This window comes from Hypanus sabinus, chromosome 21, assembly GCF_030144855.1.
Source record: "Hypanus sabinus isolate sHypSab1 chromosome 21, sHypSab1.hap1, whole genome shotgun sequence".
NCBI lineage: Eukaryota > Metazoa > Chordata > Chondrichthyes > Myliobatiformes > Dasyatidae > Hypanus > Hypanus sabinus.
In genome coordinates, this window is record NC_082726.1 from 16,499,136 (window position 1) to 16,524,494 (window position 25,359).

The 25,359-nt window shown below is 46.0% G+C and overlaps 1 protein-coding gene across 2 annotated transcripts in view; it reads right to left on the reverse strand.

The window, feature by feature from the left end:
- Positions 1-20,336, reverse strand: part of LOC132378819 (deoxyuridine 5'-triphosphate nucleotidohydrolase-like) — a 45,786-nt gene extending 25,450 nt beyond the window's left edge. Inside the window, exons 1-2 of one of the 2 annotated variants that reach the window (XM_059946043.1) lie at positions 20,145-20,336; positions 2,477-2,606 (exon numbers count right to left, since the gene is read on the reverse strand). In XM_059946043.1, the coding sequence (XP_059802026.1) occupies positions 2,477-2,606; positions 20,145-20,277 (263 nt within the window). In that variant the 5' untranslated portion in view covers positions 20,278-20,336. Of the gene's footprint in view, positions 1-2,476; positions 2,607-2,826; positions 3,031-20,144 lie in introns of those variants that run through there. The other variant, XM_059946044.1, reaches the window with a different exon arrangement.
- Between the last annotated feature and the right edge of the window lie 5,023 nt (positions 20,337-25,359).

Genomic DNA, 25,359 nt, shown 5'->3' on the forward strand with positions numbered 1-25,359 from the left:
TGGATTCCAGGTAGGAGCTATATTAAGCAAGGAATGAACATCGAAACCTAAGGTTAAAAGTCGAAAATAATGAAACAAAAATTCACTGCTCGCTTATCTTCGGCCTGATTGTGATGAAATGTTCAAGATAATCATCCAAAATCCTCTTTAAACCTAGATAAAGTGAATTTAGTTTTTTTTTTAAACAAGCCAAATGGGAAAAAACATTTCCAGGCTATAAGCTAGCTTTACGTTATTTCAACTATCATTAATAACGGATCAACCCCTTAGCCTAGTTCCACCAACTGTAGTTGATTGGAAAGAGGCTCTTTTTCTCTTTTTGCTGATAGGAAAAAGAGTAATTTAGTGAGGCAATGAATGAGACAAAATGCATTTCCAAACCTCCCAAATGGTTGCTCTCTTCCCCGTTAACATTTGTCACTTCCAAAATACAATATTTTTTATTTGTATAGATATGATAATAACTTACGTAAAGATTCAAGCTTCTTTAACTTTTTATGTATTTAAAGACTAAATCCTGAGTCAATGGTGGAGGCAGGTACACTAGTGAAATTTAAGAGAGTACTAGACAGTTATATGGAGGAATTTAAGGTGAAGGGGTATATGGGTGGTAGGGCAACTTTGTGGGCCAAAGGGCCTGTATGTTCTAAACAGAAGCTGTATTGGTCTAAACAAGTAATACCCGACTTGGGAGGATATCGTGAGTATTGACATTCAGAGGTACACATCCTGTCCAACCACTTCTGCGAGAGAAACGGTACGAGGCAGAGTTGCCAACCTACTGCTTTTGATAGTAATATTCAGCAATACTTGTGGCTTCATTAGACGTTCTTTTTTTCATACTTGATTACTTGGTTCCAAATCAGGTGGCTGAAAGTGTAAAAAGCTTATTTGCTTTACTTCTGTTATTTTTATACCTGCTTAGGAACACTGCTAAGCGCTGCGGGTCCTGCTGTCCGCTCTGACTCAGTTGTATTAAGGCTGATTTATACTTGTGCATACAGGCTACACCGTGGCCCTGATTTTCACTTCTGTGTAGGCTCTCGCATGCGTTGGTCTGCGCCAAAATGCTAGTTGGCAGGGGGGTTTCTATGCCACTGTGTTAAGTTTCTTCGTGAGAGACATGGACGAGGAAATGCATTTTAAAGATTTTCGTATGTCAGCAGGTAGATCTGACTATTCGGTTCATCTATTTCTCATCGGTGTACAGACATGGCAGAGAAGAAGCAACCGGAAATGTGGAGGAAATGCAATGCTACCAAGCGGACCAATCACAGTTGTTGCAGTCTGCGTCGCCACAACGTGGGAGTTACTTTTTTATGGCGTAGGGTACGCGGTATGTACAGTGTAGATGCGACGCACAAGTATAAATCAGCCTTTAGTAAGGCTACATCTGTGATGGTCCGTTGATTACTTGCTAATACAAAAGTAAATTTTTCTCACTAACAACCCTATGGCTTCTAAGCAAACAATGTTAACTTCTTTCGTAAATAAGCTGAGGAGCATAACAAGAATAACGTACAAGAGACTGATAACAGTAAAAGTGACAAAAGCTGTTTTGCCTGCTTCTGGCTCAAATTTTCTAACTGGGTCCAAATTCAGTTCTGAAAGTAATGGCCCTTCGAAGTCAGGCTTGTATCCCTGTTCAGATGTTTTATTGTACCAGTTATACACTGAAGTGTAGTGATAGGCTAAAATCTTGTTAATGTCTTAACTATCATTATATTGCTGTGGAGCTCTGGAATTCATATTTCTTTCATCTTGGTTTAGTGCTTGACATTATAAGAGAGGAGTGTGTGTGGGTGCATGTGCGTGCGCTTTAAAAAACCTAGCAATTTTCAATTATCTGAAACAGAAATACCACATAAGTTACTAACTTCAAACTTTCTGCATAATCAATCACTGCACATGCATGTAATGAGTTGTATAACTCATCTCCCACCTTAAGCCACAAACTTATCAATCAAACCCCCCCCCAACCCCGTACTGCTCCAGCACGTAGAGAATTAGCACTGCACCCCTGCTACCCACCCTAAAATGCCTCTTGTACAAGCAGGTGGTCATAAAGTTAGAGCAGACAAGCACCAGAGAAAAAGATGGTCAAGGGGAACAGAGAAATGTGTTCGCTCTGTAAACCAATGGACAGAATGGCCTCCTGCAATGCTATAACCCTAGAATTGTGACATACGATGGCTATCACTGATGGGGTGCAGAGGAGGGATACTCAACCCACAAGACAGAGTGGCGGGGGGAGGAGAGAGAAGAGAGCGCCGGAAGTGAACATATCGCGCGGGAAAGGGAGAGCATCAGAGCCCAGGGTGAAGGATTTGGTGGCAAAGTGAAAATAAAAACATGCAATAGCAGCGCAGGCTTCCTATTATGTGTTTTCTTTTGAAAAATCAATGATGGGTTAATTCGAATAATAAAATGCGAAGGAAGATGCCGCCCAGAGCAGTTCCCCAGCCCGAAGACTCACCTGTAAAGGTCGTAGCCCGCCGCCCGGGCCGAGCCCCGTGTCGGCCGGTACGCATTCTCGCTCAGCTTGGCGAACTTGAGCACGGCGTTCTTCACCGGTGAAACGGGGTCAGCTGCTGAGTTCGGCATGGCTGGGGGAGAAAGGCACAATGACTTTTGCAGCTCTACCGCCTTAACTTCATCACTACCTTGCCTAGGAGGCTTGGTTACGTTAAGTTGCGCCTGGCCTCTTGACGGAGTTCTCCGATTTTTCATGACTTGAAAGATTGCTATTTCTCGGTAAAGTGTTGCAGTAGCACAATTTACAATAAACTCCGACAAATGTTCCTTCCCATTTGCTATTGTACTTACGGTCGCTGTCGTTACAAGCTTTCCGTTTCTTTGTCGGCATGGTCACGGGAATTGATAATAAATTATTTATAAAAACAGCCGAAGGCGTCACAGTTCCACCACAAAACGTTATTACTTATAGAAAGTACACTTTGCGGTCGATTTGTACGTTTAAGAATCACATCCAAACACTTCGGAGATCCGCGGCAAATTAGGCCGGGACGTGACAAGTCCAAAGAGCCCGCCAAAACCCGCGCTCCAATCAATCGCCACGTCAATCAACGTAACCTCCAATCGGCCGCCCCGATCAGCGCCGATGGGCAGCCGCCGGTCCAATCAGCGGCAGCCGTCGTCTGAGGGCGGGCTCGTAAGTCCCGCCCATTTCCAGGGGCCCGCCCCTCCCCCCTGATTCTCTTCAGTTCTCCCCTCAGCGACCTGTTGGCCTCTCTCCACTCCCTGGGTGAAGCCAAATGCACCCTCGCGGGGCAGCATTTCATATTCTGCCGTGTATACTTTGATTATTACAGAATTGTGCATTTTCAAAAATTCCCCTGCTCTTTTCTCCTCATCTACCCGAGTTATACAGCACTCCAGCTCTCATTACCTAACTTTATTTCCCTTCCCCACTAGTTTTATCTTCCCATCACCCCTCCCTTATCATCTAACTTACTGCTCAGAGTCTAGCATCCGCAACCCCTTATTCCCACATCACCCTCTCCCCACTTCATGAACAAGGCCTTTGCTGCAAACTGGGCCCATGAATCAACTACATGAAGGGTCTCAAGCCCGAAGTACTGATTCAGCTCCTCTCCACAAATGCGCCCCAATCTGCTAAGTTCCTCTAGCATTCTGTGGAAACCCACCAATAAACCAAGCCAACAGATCGCCACAAACCAGGTCAACAGTTGAAACAAGATCATTCAGTCAACACACTAATAGGCTATTGGGGAAGGGCGGTGTAGGCTATAAAAAATAGTAGCCATTAGTGAGGAAGAACATAAACAAAGAAATTAATCTGAGAATTTTTGGTATCTCACTTTCTCTGTCTCAGACCGGACCAGGTCAACTGACTGTGACACTGGCTCAGACTTCCTCTATTCATCAGCAAAGCCTTACCTGCTGGTCTACACTAGTGTCCTCATTTACAACAAAACCCTAAGGAATCCTGGCCACACCCTGTCAGAGATGTTCCCTTTCTCTTAACCACCCTGCTCCCCCACTCCACAAATTAAAACTAATTATCTTCTCTCTTCTTCAGTTCTGATGGCAAGTTCTTCAACCTGTAAAGACAACTATTTCTCTTTGCAAGGATGCTACCTGAACTACTGAGATTTTCTGGCATTTTCCTGGGTTTCTTCTCATTCTTAAAATCTCAGGCATCTGCACTTTCTTTCTTGCTTTTCATGCATATTTATATGGTGTATCCAACAGGAACGTTCACCTCAGAATAAATGATGAAAATACTCGACAAGTTCATCAGCGTCTGAGGAACCAGTTTAAGTGAAAACAATAGCAGCAAATGAGGAATTCAGCAGGTCATGCAATATCTATGGAGGAAAATAGACAATCAACATTTCAGTTGGAGACCCTTCATTCAGCAAACGGTTCAGTATCAGTAGATACTCGACATCCAACTACGACGACGTACCCAAAGGGTCCAAATACATGGTGCATGACTCCATGACATGTTAATGCAGCACAGAGTTGCAGCAAGAAGATCTCACCACTCCAGCAACCTAGGTTTAGCCTTGGCCTCAGGTGCTTTCTGTGTGGAGTTTACACGTTCTTCCTCTAACTATGTGGGTATCTTCTAGGTGCTCCGGATTCCTCCTACGTGTGCGAGATGCTAAGTTAATTGGGCAATGTAAATTGACCTTAGTGTGTACATGCGGCGTACAGTCTGTTGAGTTGATTGTAATATGGGGAGAATAAAATAGATTATGATAGGAATAGTGTAGAAATGGTGAGAAAACTCCGTGGGCTGAAATCAGAATCAGGCTTATTATCACCGGCATGTGACATGAACTTTGTTAACTTAGCAAAAGCAGTTCAATGCAATACATAATCTAGCAGAGAAAAAATATAATAATAATAAATAAACAGGTAAATCAATGACAGTATATGTATATTAAATAGATTTTTTTAAAAGCATGCAAGAATAGAAATATTGTATATTAAAAAAAAGTGAGGTAGTATCCAAGGGTTCAATGTCCATTTAGGAACTGGATGGCAGAGGGGAAGAAGCTGTTCCTGAATCACTGTGTGTGTGCCTTCAGGTTTCTGTACCTCCTACCTGATAGAAACAGTGAGAAAAGGGCATGTCCTGGGTGCTGGAGGTCCTTAATAATGGACGCTGCCTTTGAGACACTGCTCCCTGAAGATGTCCTGGGTACTTTGTAGGCTAGTACCCAAGATGGAGCAGACTAAATTTACAACCCTCTGCAGCTTCTTTCAGTCTGTGCAGTAGCCCCCCCCCCCCCCCACCCCATACCAGACAGTGATGCAGCCTGTCAGAAAGCTCTCCACGGTACAACTATAGAAGTTTTTGAGTGTATTTGTTGACATGCCAAATCTCTTCAAACTCCTAATAAAGTATAGCCACTGTCTTGCCTTCTTTATAACTACATTGATATGTTGGGACCAGGTTAGATCCTCAGAGATCTTGACACTCAGGAACTTGAAACTGCTCACTCTCTCCACTTCTGATCCCTCTATGAGGATTGGTATGTGTTCCTTTGTCTTACCCCTCCTGAAGTCCACAGTCAGCTCTTTCATCTTACTGACATTGAGTGCCAGGTTGTTGCTACGGCACCACTCCACTACTTGGCATATCTCACTCCTGTACGCCCTCTCGTCACCAGCTAAGATTCTACCAGCAATGGTTGCATCATCAGCAAATTTATAGATGGTATTTGAGCTATACCTAGCCACACAGTTATGTGTAAAGAGAAAGTAGAGCAGTGGGCTAAGCACACACACCAGGGTTGATCGTCAGCGAGGAGGATATGTTATCACCAGTCTGCACAGATTGTAGTCTTCCGGTTAGGAAGTTGAGGATCCAATTGCAGAGGGAGGTACAGAGGCCCAAGTTCTGCAACTTCTTAATCAGGACTGTGGGAATGATGGTATTAAATGCTGAGCTATAGTCGATGAATATCATCCTGACATAGGTGTTTGTGTTGTCCAGGTGGTCTAAAGCCATGTGGAGAGCCATTGAGATTGCATCAGCCGTTGACCTATTGTGGTGATCAGCAAATTGTAATGGGTACAGGTCCTTGCTGAGGCGGGAGTTCAGTCTAGTCATGACCAACCTCTCAAAGCATTTCATCACTGTCAATATGAGTGCTACTGGTCAACGGTCATTAAGGCAGCCCACATTATTCTTCTTAGGCACTGGTATAATTGTTACCTTTTTGAAGCAAGTGGGAACTTCTGCCCACAGCAGTGAGAGGTTGAAAATGTCCTTGAATACTCCCGCTAGTTGGTTGGCACAGGTTTTCAGAGCCTTACCAGGTACTCCATCCAGGCAGAGGTGAAGCTTAGGAGGGATAATGGCGCATAACAGCAACTCCTTTGCTTGCCTCTTCGGAAACAGCTCTATTTCTATCTTTAGTATCTTTATTTTTCCCTTTCAGGGTTGTTTTGAAGATCCTGACCTGGAGTTACACGCAGGCTTCAGTTCTTTGAGGGAGTGGGACCGGTTCTCCACGACTGGCCGTGTTATTCGACATGCCAAGGGTTCGGCCTGAGAGTCTCGATCGTGTTCGGAAGCCTAAGATCTCAGGGCTCTGGAGACGGGCGGATCCAGGATCAGTTTCATGGCAGGAGACTCGTGTGTCGTCGGGGAGGCCAGAAAATCTTTCACTGTGGGCCCGAAGACCCCAGGTCTTTGCAATCTTCGGACACAAAACTCGAAAAAAGCGACGGAACGGACTTTTAACATCATAAACCAGCGGGTTGATGTTATGTCTCCCAGATCGCTGTGAAAAGGGGGGACACCTCCCTCTCCCTTGCCAGGGAGAGAGAGAACCTGTGGGTTGTCGAATTTTGGATGAAATGTGAAGCCTTTGGGATAACTTTGATCTGTGTCTTTGCTATTGCTTAGCACACGCTTGGGCTCGGTGATTGTACCGATGCTTTTTTTTGCTGGTGGGGGGAGGGAGGATTGTTGCTCAGTGCTGCTTACGCGCGGGAGTGGGGAGCTGAGGGGGAGACTGGGGTTCTCACGTTTAAATGCTGTTCATTCTCTGGGCACTTCTCTGTTTTCGTGCATGGTTGTGAAGAAAAAGCATTTCAGGACGTATATTGTATTCATTTCGATGACTTTAAATTTGATCTTTGAACCTTCTGCCTTGCGAGGGTTCACTCTCTTTAAAGACAGCCTAACATTGGCTTCTGAGACAGAGATCACAGGGTCACCGGGTGCAGCGGAATCTTCACAGCTGTAGTTGTGTTCTCCCTTTCAAAACGGGCATAGAGAAAATTGAGTTCATCCAGTAGTGAAGCAATGCTGCCATTCATGCTATTGGGTTTAGCTTTGTCCGACGTAATGTCCTGCAAACCCTGCCAGAGCTGCAATGTCGCCTCCAATCTCGTTTGAAATTGTCTCTTCACCCTTGAAATAGCCCTCCGCAAATCATACCCGGTTTTCTGGTACAGGCCTGGGTTGTCAGACATGAATGCCAGAGATCTAGCCTTCAGCAGACGACATAGCTCCTGGTTCATCCACAGCTTTTGGTTTGGGAATGTACAGTAAGTCTTTGTGGGCACACACTCATCCACACAGGTTTTAATGAAGTCAGTAACAACTGCGGCATACTCATCCAGGCTTGAAGATGAATCCCTGAATACTGTCCAGTCCACCGATTCAAAGCAGTCCTGTAGGCGCTCCTGTGCTTCCCTTGTCCAGACCTTTTTGCTCCTCACTGCTGGTGCTGCAGTCTTCAGTCTCTGCCTATACTCAGGGAGTAGAAGTACAGCCAGGTGATCAGACTTTCCAAAGTGAGGGCGTGGGATAGCGCGGTAGGCATTCTTGATGGTGGTGTAGCAATGGCACAGTGTGTTGTTTCCTCTGGTATTGCAAGTGACCTGTTGATGGTAATCACTGAGTGATTTTTTTCAGACTGGCCTTGTTAAAGTCTCCCAAAATGATGGTGAAGGCGTTAGGGTATGCTGTTTCGTCAGCTACTGCTGGAATCTGAAACCAATGGATTCCTGCCGAGCTGATCAGTGTTTCTGGAGAGAAAACAACTGATCATTACAGGTGCATAACCTTCTCGCTCTTTCAGCATGCTGATGGGAGTTCTCCTTCAGATCCCCACCAATCACTCCCCTTCATACAGCATTTGCCCAGGCAACTGCAGGGAGATGCAGTGCCTCATAAACATAAGGCATTTTGCAGATGCTCGGAATCAAAAGAAGCACAGACAAGTTCCTTCAGCATGTGTGTTGCTCTCGATTTCCACCATCTGCAGATGCTGCCTGCTGTGTTTTCTCCAACGTTTTCTGGAAAATGCAACACCTCCTGATTTACCCACTCCCTCTCCACCATCAAGGGATCCAAAAAAGCCCTTGCAATGATTTACTAGAGGATTGTTCTTCATGCTTATGACATAGACTCATTTACATTAGAGGAAATCTTCTGAAGTAGTCCTTCGGGATTGATAATGGCTTCGTTCCATTCAGACGTCAACGGTTGGGATGTGGCTGATGTAGATCAGTAGACCGTGGATGCAAGGTGGTCACCACCAATGTTCCCTCTATGGTGTGCACTTGTGCGTGCGCACACACCTTTTGCTTCTAATGCACGAAGGAATTTAAACTGCGCGCAAAAGGTTGTCACCCTCCACCTCGTTGGCACATTACCTATATTTCACGATGATAAACAATCACATTTCCTTTTCTGGTTTCTGATGTGGACAGTGTTGGCAACATGGAGTTTGTGATGATTTGTCTGCAGATTTTAGAACTGGCTTACTTATACTGTTTCTATTGAAGAAATTATTCAGTGCGCACACGTTATTGTCACTGGGCGAAAAATCACAAGATTTTTGAGCATGCTGGTCATTACAAATTAGAGGGACTCAGTGCTGAGGGCGTTGGCCTGAGAGGAGAGTCTGATATTGGTTTGCTTATCCTTCCACTGAGGACTTTGTGGGGACAGTGTTTGTTGAGATGCTCTTGCAGGTAGTCCAAGGCTCAGAAACATAGGAAGGCAGGGATCGCAGCTGCCAGGCAGACCATCAGGTTTGTACCAGGTCTGACAACTTGGTTTTCAAATATCTTTTATTATCCAAAGACCAAAAGTGGTGAAATTCACCATCAATGTCACCCCTTGCTGGAAGATAGTTCCCGAGATATGGAAAATGCTTCAAGTTCTCCGGGTCTCGCCCATCAAAAGGCTGTGGAGTGCAACAGGGGAAGGTTGGTGGACAATCCTGGTCTTTCAGACATTGAGCATAGATCCACCCTCAGGTATATCTCAGTGAACGAGTCAATAGTGTCTTAGAGATCGACACCCAGGTGGGTGTGAATGGAAGTGCCAACTGCCCACTGCAGCTCACTACTGTAGTCTTTCTGGTTCTGTAGTGTAGACACTGTGGATTGAAAAGTTTGCTATTTGTTCTGAAGATTAACTCCAGTCCTGGGGAGGATTGTTGGGAATTTTGTCCAATGATGCAGCAGGAAAGATTGGTAGACTTGTTCGTGCTGTGACAGGCCTTGTTTGACACCCATCCTCACTGAGATTAGTTCTGCCCTTGGTTAGTATCATGACTTACTTGCTTTTGTGGAGCAAATGTGAGAGATGAATTTCTGTGGGTGAGGAGGGGGTTCCACATTCTATCCTGACTGATGAACAAAGTCTGGAGTGAGATTACAGAAGGCCACATACAGAGACTGGTGCCACTCCCCTTGTTATCATTAAGGTTTGCACGGAGTGGAGATCATTTAGACAGACACAATTCACTCTGCGATTCAGAAAGCAGGTCTTCAACCATGGGGAGGAGTTGGTTCATTAAGTCCTTGTGTCAGACATCAGAAAGACCTCTCTGTAGTTTCCACATCACACTTGTTTCCTTTTCTTGAAGGTCAAGTTCAATTATCATTCAACCATACAGTAATATAGCCAAATGAAATAGTGTTCCTTTGGGGCAAGGTGCAAACCACATTACCAACAGCACACTACACGTAGCGTATAGCACAAATAATGGTTACCATTATGCCATTTGACATTCTGTGATATACCTTTCTCATCCCAAGTGTGAACAAGGAGACTGTAGATTCAGCCCCAGGATTTCAATGGGATACCAAATTTTCCTAGCACCTGTTCTTTTGAGTTGAGATGCCTCCTTCGTGTCAGTCGGGCATGGATGCACCAAGCAGGCAGCTGTGGGACGGAGGCCAGAGGGCTACATCAAGCACCGCCCTGCAGTTAAGGTTTCGAAGTGTTCCATTCACAGAGGGTACTGACTACATCTCTATCCCTGATTGTGGAGGGACAGTGCAGGAAGCACACTCATTGCCTGATCCCACACCTGCCCTCTTGGCTCCTGGGAAAGCTGTTATGTACACTCGGGGTCCAAGGGACCCTGCAACAAGTGCATCACACTAGAAGGGCTGACAGACACAAATACTCTACCTTGTCTTATTTTATCTCAGTTATCAATACTGCCCACATCAAAAAGCTGGAACTGGGTATGTCCAAGTCTGACAGATGACACCTTCAACTCAGCCCACTTGGCACTGTTGACATCAGTAGATCTAAACAAATGCCCGATTTAAACCTAGAAGAACATTTTTTTCGTCAATTCGTATTTTCTCATGACATGAAAGATGGCCATTCAGTCTACTGAATCAATACTGGACCTCAAAGCAATTCCATCTGTCCAGTTTCCCCAATTATTTTCTATACAGGCCGTTTCAAGGAAATGACACCTGACTATGGACAACAGAAAATATCAACTAGCTGTGGGAGGAAAGCAGGCACAGGCAGAACATGCAAAGTTCGCACACAGAGCACTCAAAGTGAGGATTGAATTGTGCTACTCTCTACCCAGCACACGTACATTTGAATTAGGAGCCAATCGACCCATATGTCATGTTCATGCCAATTTCCATCTTAAATACAACCAACGCCCTGGCCCCCACAGATGCTTGTGGTAAAAAATTCCACAAGTTCACCACCCTCTGGCTAGAGAAATTTCTCCACATCTGTTTTAAATGGATGCCCCTCTACGCTGAGGCTGTGCCCTCTTGTCCTAGACTCCCCCCACCATGGGAAAAATCACTCAACGTTCAAAAGGTTTCAATGAGATCCATCCTCATTGTTTTAGATTCCAGCGAGTACAGACCCAGAGCTATCAAATTTTCCCTGTATGATAACCGTTTCATTACCGGAATCATCCTTGTGAAAATCCTCTAAATCCTCACCAATGCAGGCACATCTTTCCTCAGATGAGGAGCCCAAAACTGTTCACAACACTCAAGGTGAGGTCTCACCAGTGCCTTACAAAGCTTCAGCATCACATTCCTGCTCTAGATTTCTTGAAATGAAAGCTAACATTGCCCTTGCCTTGCTCACCACCAACTCAACCTGCAAGTTAACCTTCAGGGTGTTCTGCACAAGGACTCCCAAGTCCCCTGTATCTCAGATTTTTGATTTTTTCTTTTAGAAAATAAACTGCAAATTTATTTCTCCTACCAAATTGCATGACCATGCATTTTCCAATATTGTATTTCATTTGCCACCTTCTTACCCATTCTCCTAATCTGTCTATGTCCCTCTGCAGTCTTACTGTTTCCTCAATACTACCTGCCCCGCCACCAATGTAGATATTAAGAAAGAGGATGTGCTGGAGCTTTTGGAAAGCATCAAGTTGGATAAGTCACCGGGACTGGATGGGATGTACCCCCAGACTACTGTGGGAGGCAAGGGAGGAGATTGCTGAGCCTCTGACAATAATCTTTGCGTCATCAATGAGGACGGGAGAGATTCCGGAGGATTGGAGGGTTGCGGATGTTGTACCCTTATTCAAGAAGGGGAGTAGAGATAGCCCAGGAAATTATAGACCAGTGAGTCTTACTTCAGTGGTTGGAAAGTTGATGGAGAAGATCCTGAGAGGCAGGATTTATGAACATTTGGAGAGGAATAATATGATTAGGAATAGCCAGCATGGCTTTGTCAAAAGGCAGGTCATGCCTTACGAGCCTGATTGAATTTTTTGAGTATGTGACTAAACACATTGATGAAGGTAAAGCAGTAGATGTAGTCTATATGGATTTTAGCAAGGCATTTGATAAGGTACCCCATGCAAGGCTTATTGAGAAAGTAAGGAGGCATGGGATCCAAGGGGACATTGCTTTGTGGATTAAGAACTGGCTTGCCCACAGAAGGCAAAGAGTGGTTGTAGACGGGTCATATTCTGCATGGAGGTCGGTGACCAGTGGTGTGCCTCAGGGATCTGTTCTGGGACCCCTACTCTTTGTGGTTTTTATAAATGACCTGGATGAGAAATTGGAGGGATGGGTTAGTAAATTTGTTGATGACACAAAAGTTAGGGGTGTTGTGGATAGAGTGGAGGGCTTTCAGAGGTTATAATGGGACATTGATAGGAATGCAAAACTGGGCTGAGAAATGGCAGAATTTTGCATTAATGGTAAGACTCTTGGCAGTGTGGAGGATCAGAGGGATCTAGGGGTCCAAGTGCATAGGACACTCAAAGCTGCTATGCAGGTTGACCCTGTGGTTTAGAAGGCATACCATGCATTGGCCTTCATCAATCATGGGATTGAGCTTAAGAGCTGTGAAGTAATGTTACAGCTATATAGGACCCTGGTCAGACCCCACTTAGAGTACTGTGCTCAATTCTGGTCGCCTCACTATAGGAAGGATGTGGAAACCATAGAAAGGGTGCAGAGGAGATTTACAGGGGTGTTGCCTGGATTGGGGAGCATGCCTTATGAGAATAGGTTGAGTGAACTCGGCCTTTTCTCCTTGGAACGACCGAGGATGAGAGGTGACCTGATAGAGGTGTGTAAGATGATGAGAGGCATTGATCGTGTGGATAGACAGAGGCTTTTCCCCAGGGCTGAAATGGCTAACACAAGAGGGAGTAGTTTTAAGGTGCTTGGAAGTAGGTACAGAGGAGATGTCAGGGGTAAGTTTATTACACAGAGAGTGGTGAATGCGTGGAATGGGCTGCCAGTGGCGGTAGTGGAGGCGGTAACGATAGGGTCTTTTAAGGGAGTCCTGGAGCTTAGAAAAATAGAGGGCTATGGGTAAAGCTTAGGTAGTTCTACGGTAGGGACATGTTTGGCACAGCTTTGTGGGCTGAAGGGCCTGTATTGTGCTGTAGGTTTTCTATGTTTCCATGTTTCACTCAATCCAGAATAGCTGATCCCCTAGTAAGCTCAATGACAAATTGCTTTAAAAAGCCATCTTGTAGGCATTCAACAAATTCACTTTCAAGATCCATTTATCAATTTGTTTTCCCAATCAACCTGCATGTTAAAATCTCACATGACTATCATAACATTGCCCTTTTGAAACGCCTTTTCTATTTCCTGTTTTAGTCTGTAGTCCACATCCTAGTTACTGTATGAAGGCCTGCATATAACGGCTATCAGAGCCCTTTTACCCTTATAGTTTCTTAACCCAACCCACAAGTATTCAGCTTCTTCTGATCCTATTTCATATCTCTCTGATGATTTGATGTCATTCTTTACCAGCAGAGCCATGTCACCCTCTCTGCCTACCCTCTTAACCCTCCAATACAATGTGTAACCTTGGAATTCAGCTCCTAACTACAATCACTTCAGCCACCCAGATTATCTAGTGTTGACCTAGGCCCCACAAATATCCAAAAACTCTGCTCGTACTACCTTCTGAGGACAAGAGTTCTAAAGATTCATAATGTTCTGAGAGAAAAGATTTTGAAGGCAAGTCCCCATTCTTAAACACTGGCCCCTAGTTCTAGATTCTTCCACCAGAGGAAACACCTCCATCTATACGGTCAAGACCCTCAAGGTTGTTTTTTAATGTTTTTATGAAGTCATGCCCTACTTTAAGTCCAGTCTATACAAGCCTGACCTTGTCCAACTTTTCCCGGATCTGGTTCAAGTGAAGGTTCTCAACCCAAAACATTAATTGTCCATTTCCCTCCAGTGACACTGCCTGACCTGCTGATTTCTTCCAGTATCTTGTTTGTTGCTCTAGATTCTGTATCTACAGCCTCTTGTACTTCTCATTATTGGTCTAGTAAACCTTTTCAGTACTGCATCCAACTCGTTAACATTTCAACTATTGTCACAACCACAACTAATGTATTGTTCTCTCAGTACTCATCAGCGGCCCCCAGAACCACTGGATGACAGAAAAAGTGAACGTATTTGCGTAACGTAGAGAAATAAAACCTTACCAAAGCTTTCAGCTACATGCACATTGTTCACTAAGTCCTCTTTAAGTGTCACTCTGCACTTATTTCAAAATACACACAGAAATGTTGGAAACACTCAGTGGGTTAAACACCCTCTGGGTTGAGAACAGCAGTGTGAATGCCTCAGATCAAAGACCTTTCACCAAATACCCGTATGTTAAATAATCTTGAGTAGCTTCCCATAATATCTCACGCTACATTAGCTCTAGAGCATGTCTTTATAACATTTCATTCACAACGTTTACTGCTTGTTACAAAGTTCTGGGTGAATTGTTCTACCAGCCTGGACAAGTTTCACCCCCCAGAAATTGGGATTTCAGGGTATAAACCTTAACCTCTCCTGAAGATTATTAAGATTATTAAGGGATTGGACACACAGGAGGCAGGAAGCATGATCCCGCTGATGGGCAAGTCCAGAACTAGAGGCCACAGTTTAAGAATAAGGGGTAGGCCATTTAGAACAGAGATGCGGAAAAACTTTTTCACCCAGAGAGTGGTGGATATGTGGAATGCTCTGCCCCAGAAGGCAGTGGAGGCCAAGTCTCTGGATGCTTTCAAGGGAGAGTTAGGTAGTGCTCTTATAGATAGCGGGGTCAAGGGATATGGGGAGAGGGCAGGAACGGGGTACTGATTGTGTATGATCAGCCATGATCACAGTGAATGGCGGTGCTGGCTAGAAGGGCCGAATGGACTACTCCTGCATCTATTGTCTATTGAACCTTAACCCTCTGCACAAATGCTGCCTGACCTGCTGAGCATTTTGTTTTTGTTCAGAACTCCTGCACGTGCAGGTGCTTTTTTTTTTACTTCTCTAACTTGTTCCAAAGAAGGGTGCCCTAAATAGGAAATCCTACAGAGATCCCACCTTTCAGTCTCAACACAATTTCATCTGCGTGTGAACTTCAGATATCTGCATGAAATATCTTGTACCTTTGAAGGCATCAAGCTAAATATCATCAGGATTAGTTTTAAGTCTCTTTATTGTTAACTGATTATGTGAAACTCGTGCGGAATAACTTTGGGGTCTCCTGTACACTTGGTATCCAAATATGAATGGAATGTTGGCCTTCATTGCCAGAGGGATTGAACTTACGAGCAGGGATGCTGCATCTATATAGGGTGCTGGTGAGGCTGCAGCTTGAGTTTCTGGTCTCCTTACTTGAGGAAGCATGTGGAGGCAGTGCAGGGGAGGTTCACCAGGTTGATTCCAGAGATGAGGGGGGGTCAAACGGTGAGGACAGATTGAGTTGCCTGGGACTGTACACACTGGAACAGAAGGATGAGAGGAGATCTTATAGAAACATATAAAATTATGAAAGTGACAGACAAGATAGAGGCAGGAAAGTTGCTTCCACTGGTGGGTGAAACTAGAACTAGGGGACATAGCCTCAGGACTCAGGGCAGTAAACTTAGGGTGTAGATGAGGAGGGACTGCTTTTCCAAGAGTGGTGAATCTGTGGAATTCTCTGCCCGATGAAACGGTGGAGGCTACCTCAGTAAATATACTTAAGACAAGGTTGGTTAGAATTTTTGCATAGTTGGGGAATTAAGGGTTATGGGGAAAAGGCAGGTAGATGGAGACGAGTCTATGGCCAGATCAGCCATAATCTTATTGAATGCAGAGCAGGCCAGATGACCTAGTCCTGATCGTACTTCTTACGAAGATTGGTACAAAACCCAGTCGCAGGGCAGGGTTTAAGGGACTCAAAGCCCCGATTCAACATCAAGTTCCTGCTATTGATCATATCCCACTGTTTTCCAACTGCCTGAAATGGTATCAATTCCCTTTAGCTGACTTCTACCTCTGTTCCCTGGACTAATGCTGCCTGAAACTTTAAGTCAAAATACCATGGCAATGTTCTAAAGAATGATCAGGAATCCAACCAGTCTCATTGTACGGTCAGGCCCTCTAATGATATGAAAGGCATTCATTTTTTTCAGTCCACTTAGGCAGTTGGCAGATAGTTGTCTGAGCTATGTGGGGAGGTTGGTACATGGTTAACATAAAACACAGAACAGTACAACACAGTACAGTGCAGGCCCTTCAGCCCGCAATGTTGTGTTTACAGAGCTGTGGGGGAGAGGTGATACCAGCACCACCTTACAACAGCCTGTCAAAGCTCGCACTGTCTCGTTCTATTTCGCCACCCCTGTGCTAGAGAACACAGATGTTCTCTTCCAGGTCTGAGACTGTTCTAGAGATGAGGCAGTAGGTCAGGCTGGGTTACAACACTGAACAAACGCTCCAGACCTTCTGCAGACCTTTCAGATTTGTTTACGCCCCAGTCTCGCAGCACAGGAGCTGTCTCTCCAGCTCTCTGAGACCCACTTCAACCTCCCTCTTCAGTCTCCCTGTATCCCCATCAGCTTCAGAAGTCTCACTCAGATAACTGAAAGGTGTTGCACTTTGGTAAGACAAACCAGGACAGGACTTACACAGTAAACGATAGGGCCCTGAAGAGTACTGTAGAAGAGAGATTTAGGGGCACAGTACACAGTGCTCTGAAAGAGGTGATACAAGTAGTCAGGGTCATGGAGGAGACATTTGGCACTCTTGCCCTCATTGTTTAGGGTATTTTGTACAGGCATTGGGATGTCATGCTACACTAGATTTCAGCAAGCCCACATTTGGAGTACTGTGGACCGTTCTGGTCACCCTACTTTCCGAATGCCTTACAAGGCGCGGAACGAAAGACAGCGTGGCACGCCACCCCTCACACAGACAGTAGGTGGCCGTTGACTCACAAGGAGTTCATCCCCCTTGGCCTGAGTTGACATAGTAGGCTTTCCGAAGAAGGTCATTAAACTGGGAATAGTAGAACACAGAACATAGAATTGTACAGCACAGTACAGTCCCTTCAGCCCACAATGTTGTGCTGACTCTTAAACCCTGCCTCCCATATAGCCTCCCCCCCACCTTAAATTCCTCCATATACCTGCCTAGTAGTCTCTTAAATAGTGTAAAGATTTACGGGGACATTACCAAGACTGGAGGACTTGGGTTATAAGGAGAGGCTGGACTGTTTTCCCTGGAGTGTAGGAGGTGGAGGGGTGACCTTATAGAGGTTTATAATAATCATGAGGTGTGTAGATAAGTTGACTGGTCACAGTCTTATCCCCCAGATTAGGGGAGTCCTAAACTAGAAGGTGCAGGTGTAGAATAAGAGGAAACGTTTTTAAAGGGAGCATCTTTTTCACATAGAGAGCAGTGGGTATGGTAATTGCCAAAGGAAGTGGTAAAAGCAGGTACAATTACCATTTTCAATAGACTATTGGACACGTTTAGAGGACAAGGAGGCCAAGTCAGGTCATTTGGCTGGTGTGGACAAGATGGCGCAGAAGGCATGTTTCTGTACTGTTTATCTCTACGGCTTGTGTTGGCACGTGGCCTAGTGGGCAAGGCATCAGACTAGTAACCTGAAGGTCACTGGTTCGAGCCTCAGCTGAGGCAGCGTGTTTGTGTCCTTGAGCAAGGCACTTAGCAACACATTGCTCTGTGACGACACCGGTGCCAAGCTGCATGGGTCCTAGTGCCCTTCCCTTGGACAACATCAGTGACGTGGAGAGGGGAAGGCCTGCAGCTTGGGCAACTGCCGGTCTCCCATACAACCCTGCCCAGGCCTGTGTCCTGGAAACTCCAGGCGCAGATCCATGGTCTCTCGAGACTGACGGATGCCACCATATATCTCTACGACTCAAAGGTCAGGAACAAAATTCACTTGGAGATCTGCAGAGCCTGAAGCATCTGGGGAGACCCACTAATGTTCACAGACACAAGCTGGAACCTCTGCACAGCCCCCTGAAAATCCACTCACTGTTCACAGTGGAGGTGTCTCCCAGCTGAATCCACTGCAATAAATCCCGTGGTCAGAGGGTCATTTCAAGTGTCAGGAACCATCACCCACACTGTCTGCCTTGTCCAGACTGACTCCCATTCGACATGTTCATCAATGGCTTCCCTCTGCCACAATGAGGCCAAACTCATACAGAGAGACACCAAACTGATGGCACCAGCAGCAATTTCTCTAACACCCAATAATTATCCTCTCTCCCTTTCCCCTCCCCATTTATCTCCTTTTCCATTCCCCAATCTGGTTACCCCCTCATCTCTTCCCCAAACCAAATCCTCATGACCTGCCATTAAACTCCCTACAGTTCCCTTCCTCCTTCCCTTTTTTCTGCCCCACTCCCATCATTTTCTCTTCTTCATCCCTTCCACTCAATCGCTTCTCAGCTTCTTGCATCACCCCCCCACCCCTCACCTGCTCCTTCCCCTCCCCGCACCTTCTCACTCCGGCCTCACTTGCAGCCTTGATGAAAGGTCTCGGCCGGAAACATCAACTGTGTCTGTGTGTGTGCGCGCGCGCGAGTGTGTGTGTATGTCTGTGTGTGTGCGAGTGAGTGTGTGTGTGTGTGCGAGTGAGTGTGTATGTGTATGTCTGTGTGTGAGTGTGTATGTGTGTGGCTGTGTGTGAATGTATGTGTGTGTCTGTGTGTGTCTGTGAATGTGTGTGTGAGTGTGTCTGTGTGTGTGCGAGTCTGTATGTGTGTGTTTGTGTGTGAGTGTGTGTGTCTGTGAGTGTGTGTGTGAGTGTGTATGTGTGTGTGTGTCTCTGTGTGTGTGTATATGTGTATGTGTGTGTGTGAGAGTGTGTATGTGTGTGAGTGTGTATGTGTGTGTGTGTGTGTATGTCTGTGTGTGTGTGTGAGTGTGTATATGTGTATGTGTGTGTGTATATGTGTGTCTGTGTATATGTCTGTGTGAGTGTGTATGTGTGTCTGTATGTGTGTGTGAGTGTGTATGTATGTCTGTGTGTGTGTGCGTGAGTGTGTATGTGTGTGTGTATGAGTGAATGTGTATATATGTGTGAGTGTGTATGTGTGTGTGAGTGTGTATGTCTGTGTGTGTGAGTGCGCGTGTGTGTGTTTGTGTGTGCATGTGTGTATGTCTGTGAGTGTGTCTGTGTGTGTGTGAGTGTGTGTGTATGTCTGTGTGTGTGTATGTCTGTGTGTGTATGTGTGTGTGTGTATGTGTGTGTGTCTGTGTGTGAGTATGTATGTGTTGTGAGTGTGTATGTACGTGTGTGAGTGTGTGTATGTCTGTGTGTGTGTATGTGTGTGTGTCTGTATGCGTGTGTGTGTCTGTGTTGTGAGTATGTGTGTGTGTGTGTCTGTGTGTGTGTGTCTGTGTTGTAAGTGTGTATGTGTGTGTGTGTGTCTGTGTGTGAGTATGTATGTGTTGTGAGTGTGTATGTGTGTGAGTGTGTGTGTGTGTCTGTGTGTGAGTATGTATGTGTTGTGAGTATGTATGTATGTGTGTGAGTGTGTGTATGTCTGTGTGTGTGTGTCTGTGTGTGTGTGTCTGTGTGTGAGTATGTATGTGTTGTGAGTGTGTATGTATGTGTGTGAGTGTGTGTGTGTCTGTGTGTGTGTGTATGTGTTGTGTGTGTGTATGTGTGTGAGTGTGTATGTATGTGTGTGAGTGTGAGTATGTATGTATGTGTGTGAGTGTGTGTATGTCTGTGTGTGTGTGTCTGTGTGTGAGTATGTATGTGTTGTGAGTGTGTATGTATGTGTGTGAGTGTGTGTGTGTCTGTGTTGTGTGTGTGTATGTGTGTGAGTGTGTATGTATGTGTGTGAGTGTGAGTGTGTATGTATGTGTGTGTGTGTGTGAGTGTGTGTGTGTATGTGTTGTGAGTGTGTGTGTATGTGTGTGAGTGTGTGTGTATGTGTTGTGAGTGTGTGTGTATGTGTGTGAGTGTGTGTGTATGTGTGTGAGTGTGTGTGTGTCTCTGTGTGAGTGTGTATGTGTTGTGAGTGTGTGTGTGTGTGTGAGTGTGTGTCTGTTACACGGGACCTCTAGCGTCTGCAGGATCTCCTGCGACTGTCTCAGGCCAACATTACCGGCGGTGTTCCTCCCCTGCTCGGCTCCGGAGCTGCAGAGCGCCCTTGGCAGTGCACGGGTCCCCGTCACCCAGCCGAGGCAGCGGAGGAAGAAGCCCCCGACCGGGAGCACGGGGCTCGGGTTACGGAGCATCGCCGATGAAGCAGGGACGGAGCCGGAAGCTGCGACGGTGCAGGCGGAGCCTTCCTGAGGTTCAGTCCGTCTGTTAAAGTGAACCCGACGCTGCATCGCCGTTCTGAAGCCTAACGGCTTGCTCCTGGCTCAGCAGCTGCAGAATTCTTACAGCTTTCTATTGTATTTTTAGGTCATTTAAAAATATTAAACTTCAAAGTAAACTTATTATACTCTGCGGGTATTCACAGTAAACACAATATAATCAATGGAAATCACCCCAAAGGACCGAAAAACAAACTGCAAATACAAAAAAAAATAAATAAACATTAAATATCGTGAACTGGGATGATTGTGGACTTCAGGAGGGGTAAGACGAAGAGACACATACCAATCCTCATGGAGGGATCAGAGGTGGAGGGAGTGAGCAGTTTCTGGCAGTCAGGATCTCTGAGGATCTAACCTGGTCCCAACATATTGATGCAGTTATAAAGAAGGCAAGACAGCGACTAGACTTAATTAGGAATTTGAAGAGATCCGGTATGTCAACAAAAACACTCAAAGACTTACTTAGATGTACCATGGAGAGCATTCTGACAGGCTGTATCAGTCTGGTATGGAGGGGCTACTGCACAGGACCGAAAGAAGCTGAAGAGGGTTGTCAATTTAGTCGACTCCATCTTGGATACCAGCCTACAAAGCACTCAGGACATTTTCAGGGAGTGGTGTCTCAGAAAGGCAGTGTCCATTATTAAGGACCTCCAGCACCCAGGGCATACCCCTTTCTCACTGTTTCCATCAGGTAGGAGGTACAGAAACCTGAAGGCACACACTCAGCGATTTAGAAACAGCTTCTTCCCCTCTGTCATCCGATTCCTAAATGGACATTGAACCCTTGGACACTACCTCACTTTTTAAATAAACATTATTTCTGTTTTTGCACGATTTTAATCTATTCAATATATGCATATTGTTATTGATCTACTTATTTATTATTATTTTCCCCCTCTTTTTCTATATTATGTATTGCATTGTTGCTAAGTTAACAAATTTCATGTCAACAACACACACAAAATGCTGGTGGAACACAGCAGGCCGGGCAGCATCTATAAGGAGAATCACTGTTGACGTTTCGGGCCGAGACCCTTCGTCAGGACTAACTGAAAGGAAAGATAGTAAGAGATTTGAAAGTAGTGGGGGAGGGGGAAATGCGAAATGATAGGAGAAGACCGGAGGGGGTGGGATGAAGCTAAGAGCTGGAAAGGTGATTGGCGAAAGTGATACAGAGCTGGAGAAGGGAAAGGATCATGGGACGGGAGGCCTCAGGAGAAAGAAAGGGGGAGGGGAGCACCAGAGGGAGATGGAGAACAGGCAAACAACTAAAAATGTCAGGGATGGGGTAAGAAGGGGAGGAGGGGCATGAATGGAAGTTAGAGAGGTCAATGTTCATGCCATCAGGTTGGAGGCTACCCAGCCGGTATATAAGGTGTTGTTCCTCCAACCTGAGTTTGGATTCATCTTGACAGTTGAGGAGGCCATGGATAGACATATCAGAATGGGAATGGGACGTGGAATTAAAATGTGTGGCCACTGGGAGATCACTGGGAGATACCTGGCCGAGGCACAGCGACAACTCTCTGATACCTCCTTTTATTTACCCCTTGATCATGACCCCACTAAGGAGCACCAGGCCATTGTCTCCTATACCATCACCAACCTTATCAGCTCTGGGGATCTCCCATCCACTGCCATCAACCTCATAGTTCCCACACCCCACACTTCACGTTTCTACCTCCTACCCAAGATCCACAAACCTGCCTGTCCAGGTAGACCTACTGTGTCAGCTTGCTCCTGCCCCACTGAACTCATTTCTGCATACCTTGACACTGTCTTATCCCCCCTTGTTCAATCTCTTCCCACCTATGTTCGTGACACTTCTCATGCTTTGAATTTTTTCAATGATTTTAAGTTCCCTGGCCCCCACCGTCTTATTTTCACCATGGACGTCCAGTCCCTATATACCTTCATCCCCCACCGAGATGGTCTCGAAGCTCTTCGCTTTTTTTTGGATTCCAGACCTAACCAATTCCCCTCTACCACCACTCTCCTCCGTCTAGTGGAATTAGTTCTTACTCTCAATAATTTCTCCTTTGTCTCCTTCCACTTCCTCCAAAGCAAGGGTGTAGCCATGGGCACCCATATGGGTCCCAGTTATGCCTGCCTTTTTGTTGGCTTTGTGGAACAGTCCATGTTCCAAGTCTATACGGGTATCCTTCCCCCTCTTTTCCTTCGCTACATCGACGACTGCATTGGCGCTGCCTCCTGCATGCATTCTGAGCTCATTGACTTCATTAACTTTGCCTGCAACTTTCACCCTGCCCTCAAATTTACCTGGTCCATTTCTGACACCTCCCTCCCCTTTCTTGATCTTTCTGTCTCCATCTCTGGAGACGGCCTATCTACTGATATCTACTATAAGCCTTCAGACTCTCACAGCTACCTGGACTATTCCTCTTCCCACCCTGTCTCTTGCAAAAAGGCTATCCCCTTCTCACAATTCCTCCATCTCCACTGCACCTGCTCTCAGGATGAGGCTTTTCATTCCAGGACGAAGGAGATGGCTTCCTTTTTTAAACAAAGGGACTTCCCTTCATCCATCATCAACTCTGCTCTCGAACGCATCTCTCCCATTTCCCGCACATCTGCCCTCACCCCATCCGCCTGCCACCCCTCTCGGGTTAGGGTTCCCCTTGTCCTCACCTACCAGCCCACCAGCCTCCAGGTCCAACGTATAATTCTCCATAACTTCCACCAACTCCAACAGGATCCCACTACCAAGCACATTTTTCCCTCCCCCCCCTTTCTGCTTTTCGCAGGGATCGCTCCCTATGCAACTCCCTTTTCCACTCGTACCCCCCATCCCTTCCCACCGATCTCCCTCCTGGCACTTATCCTTGTAAACAGAACAAGTGCTACACCTGCCCTTACACTTCCTCCCTCACCACCATTCAGGGCCCCAGACAGTCCTTCCAGGTGAGGTGACACTTCACCTGTGAGTCGGCTGGTGTGGTATACTGCATCCGGTGCTCCCGGTGTGGAGTTTTATATATTGGTGAGACCTGATGCAGACTGGGAGACCGTTTCGCTGAACACCTACGTTCGGTCCGCCAGAAAAAGCAGGGTCTCTTACTATCTCTCCTTTCGGTTAGTACTGACGAAGGGTCTCAGCCCGAAACGTCGACAGTGCTTCTCCCTATAGATGCTGCCTGGCCTGCTGTGTTCCACCAGCATTTTGTGTGTGTTGTTGTTTGAATTTCCAGCATCTGCAGATTTCCTCGTGTTTGCTCTTTAAATTTCATGTCACATGCCGGTGATAATAAACCTGATTCTGATTCTGAAGAGTCCTTGAAACTGAGTCCATAGGTTGTGGGAACATTTTAGTGATGGGGCGATTGAAGTTGAGTGAAGTTAACCCCTTTTGGCTGAAGAGCCTGATGGTTGAGGGGTAATAATGTTTCCTGAACCTAGTGGCTCCTGTACCTCCTTTTCGGTTTCAGCAACCACATTCTCTACATTATTCAATTGGCAATGAAAACAGTTATAGCGTAATTGATAAACGAGCCCCAAATAAGCAGGACGTCAAAGATTTAGTTAAAACTCCAAGTATTCCTCTCCACAGAAATCTTCAGTAAAAGCCAAAATAAATGTATTCATAATAAGACGTATCGTATACAAAAGAAGAAGTTGTGCAAGAGTTTAACATTGATGGTCAATACATGCACTAGTGTTAACTTGCTCACAACGCCGTTGCCACTCATGTGGCCCCCTCGGGGTGATACACTGTTTGAGGGGCTTTGCCACGAGATTCAACCCTTCATTTGTGGTAGCAGATGGAGCCCAGACTGTAGTCCTTCCTCCCAGAGCCTTTGCATTGTTCACACTGAGCTTCAGTACATCCCTCAGCATGCACACATCGACATTACAGGCCCTTCGGCCCACAACGTTGCGCCGACCATGTAACCTACTCCAGAGACTTCCTAGAATTTCCCTACCGCACAACCCTCTAGTTTTCTTAATTCCATGTACCTAACCAAAAATCTCTCAAAAGACCCGATTGCATTCAGCTTTACCACCATCGCTGGCAGTGCATTCCATGCACCCACCACTCTCAGCGGTGTGAAACTTACCCCTGACATCCCCTCTGTACCTGCTTCCAAGCGCCTTAAAACTGCCCCCTTGTGCTAGCCATTTCATCCCTAGGGAAAAAGCCTCTGGCTATCCACACGATCAATGCCTCTCCTTATCTTATACGCCTCTATCAGGTCACCTCTCATCCTCCGTCACTCCAGGGAGAAAAGGCCAAGTTCACTCAACCTGTTCTCATAAGGCATGCTCCCCAATCCAGGCAACATCCTTGTAAGTCTCCTCTGCACCCTTTCTATAGTATCCTCATCCTTCCTGTAGTGAGGTGACCAGAACTGAACACGGTACTCCAAGTTGGGTCTCACTAAGGTCTTATATAGCTGTAACATTACCTCACGGCTCTTGAACTCAATCCCACAGTTGATAAAGGCCAACACACCGCATGCCTTCTTAAACACTATCAACCTGCACAGCAGCTTTGAGTGTCCTATGGACACCGACCCCAAGATCTTACTGATCCTCCACACTCCACTCCACTCAGCCTGGAGAGTGCCAGTTGACAGCATTCTGCTATGGATATCTCAATGTGCTAGAAGACCGACACCTTTTGGGTATACCAAAGGGCACTCGATACCTGTCTCAATGTGTGTCCCCAGGCACAGCCCTTAGATGGGAGAGTCCTGTTGGGAACGAACCATGGTACGGACCCTTGCCTCTTTCTCCACACCCTCTTAGCTAATCCACAGTCTGCAAAGAGCTAGGTAACCATTACTGCAGCCATTCCCAGGACAGGGTGCATTTGGACAGGCAGGATCTAACTGTGAGGGACCCTCTCACCACCAGCCAAGTGAGGTCTTGGTGCTTGCTGGTGAGTTCTGGTCACAATGCATTCTGTCAGATGATCTGGACAGTCTGCTCAGGTAACCACCCCACAGTCTCCTTAGTCCCCGTGCCACAGTA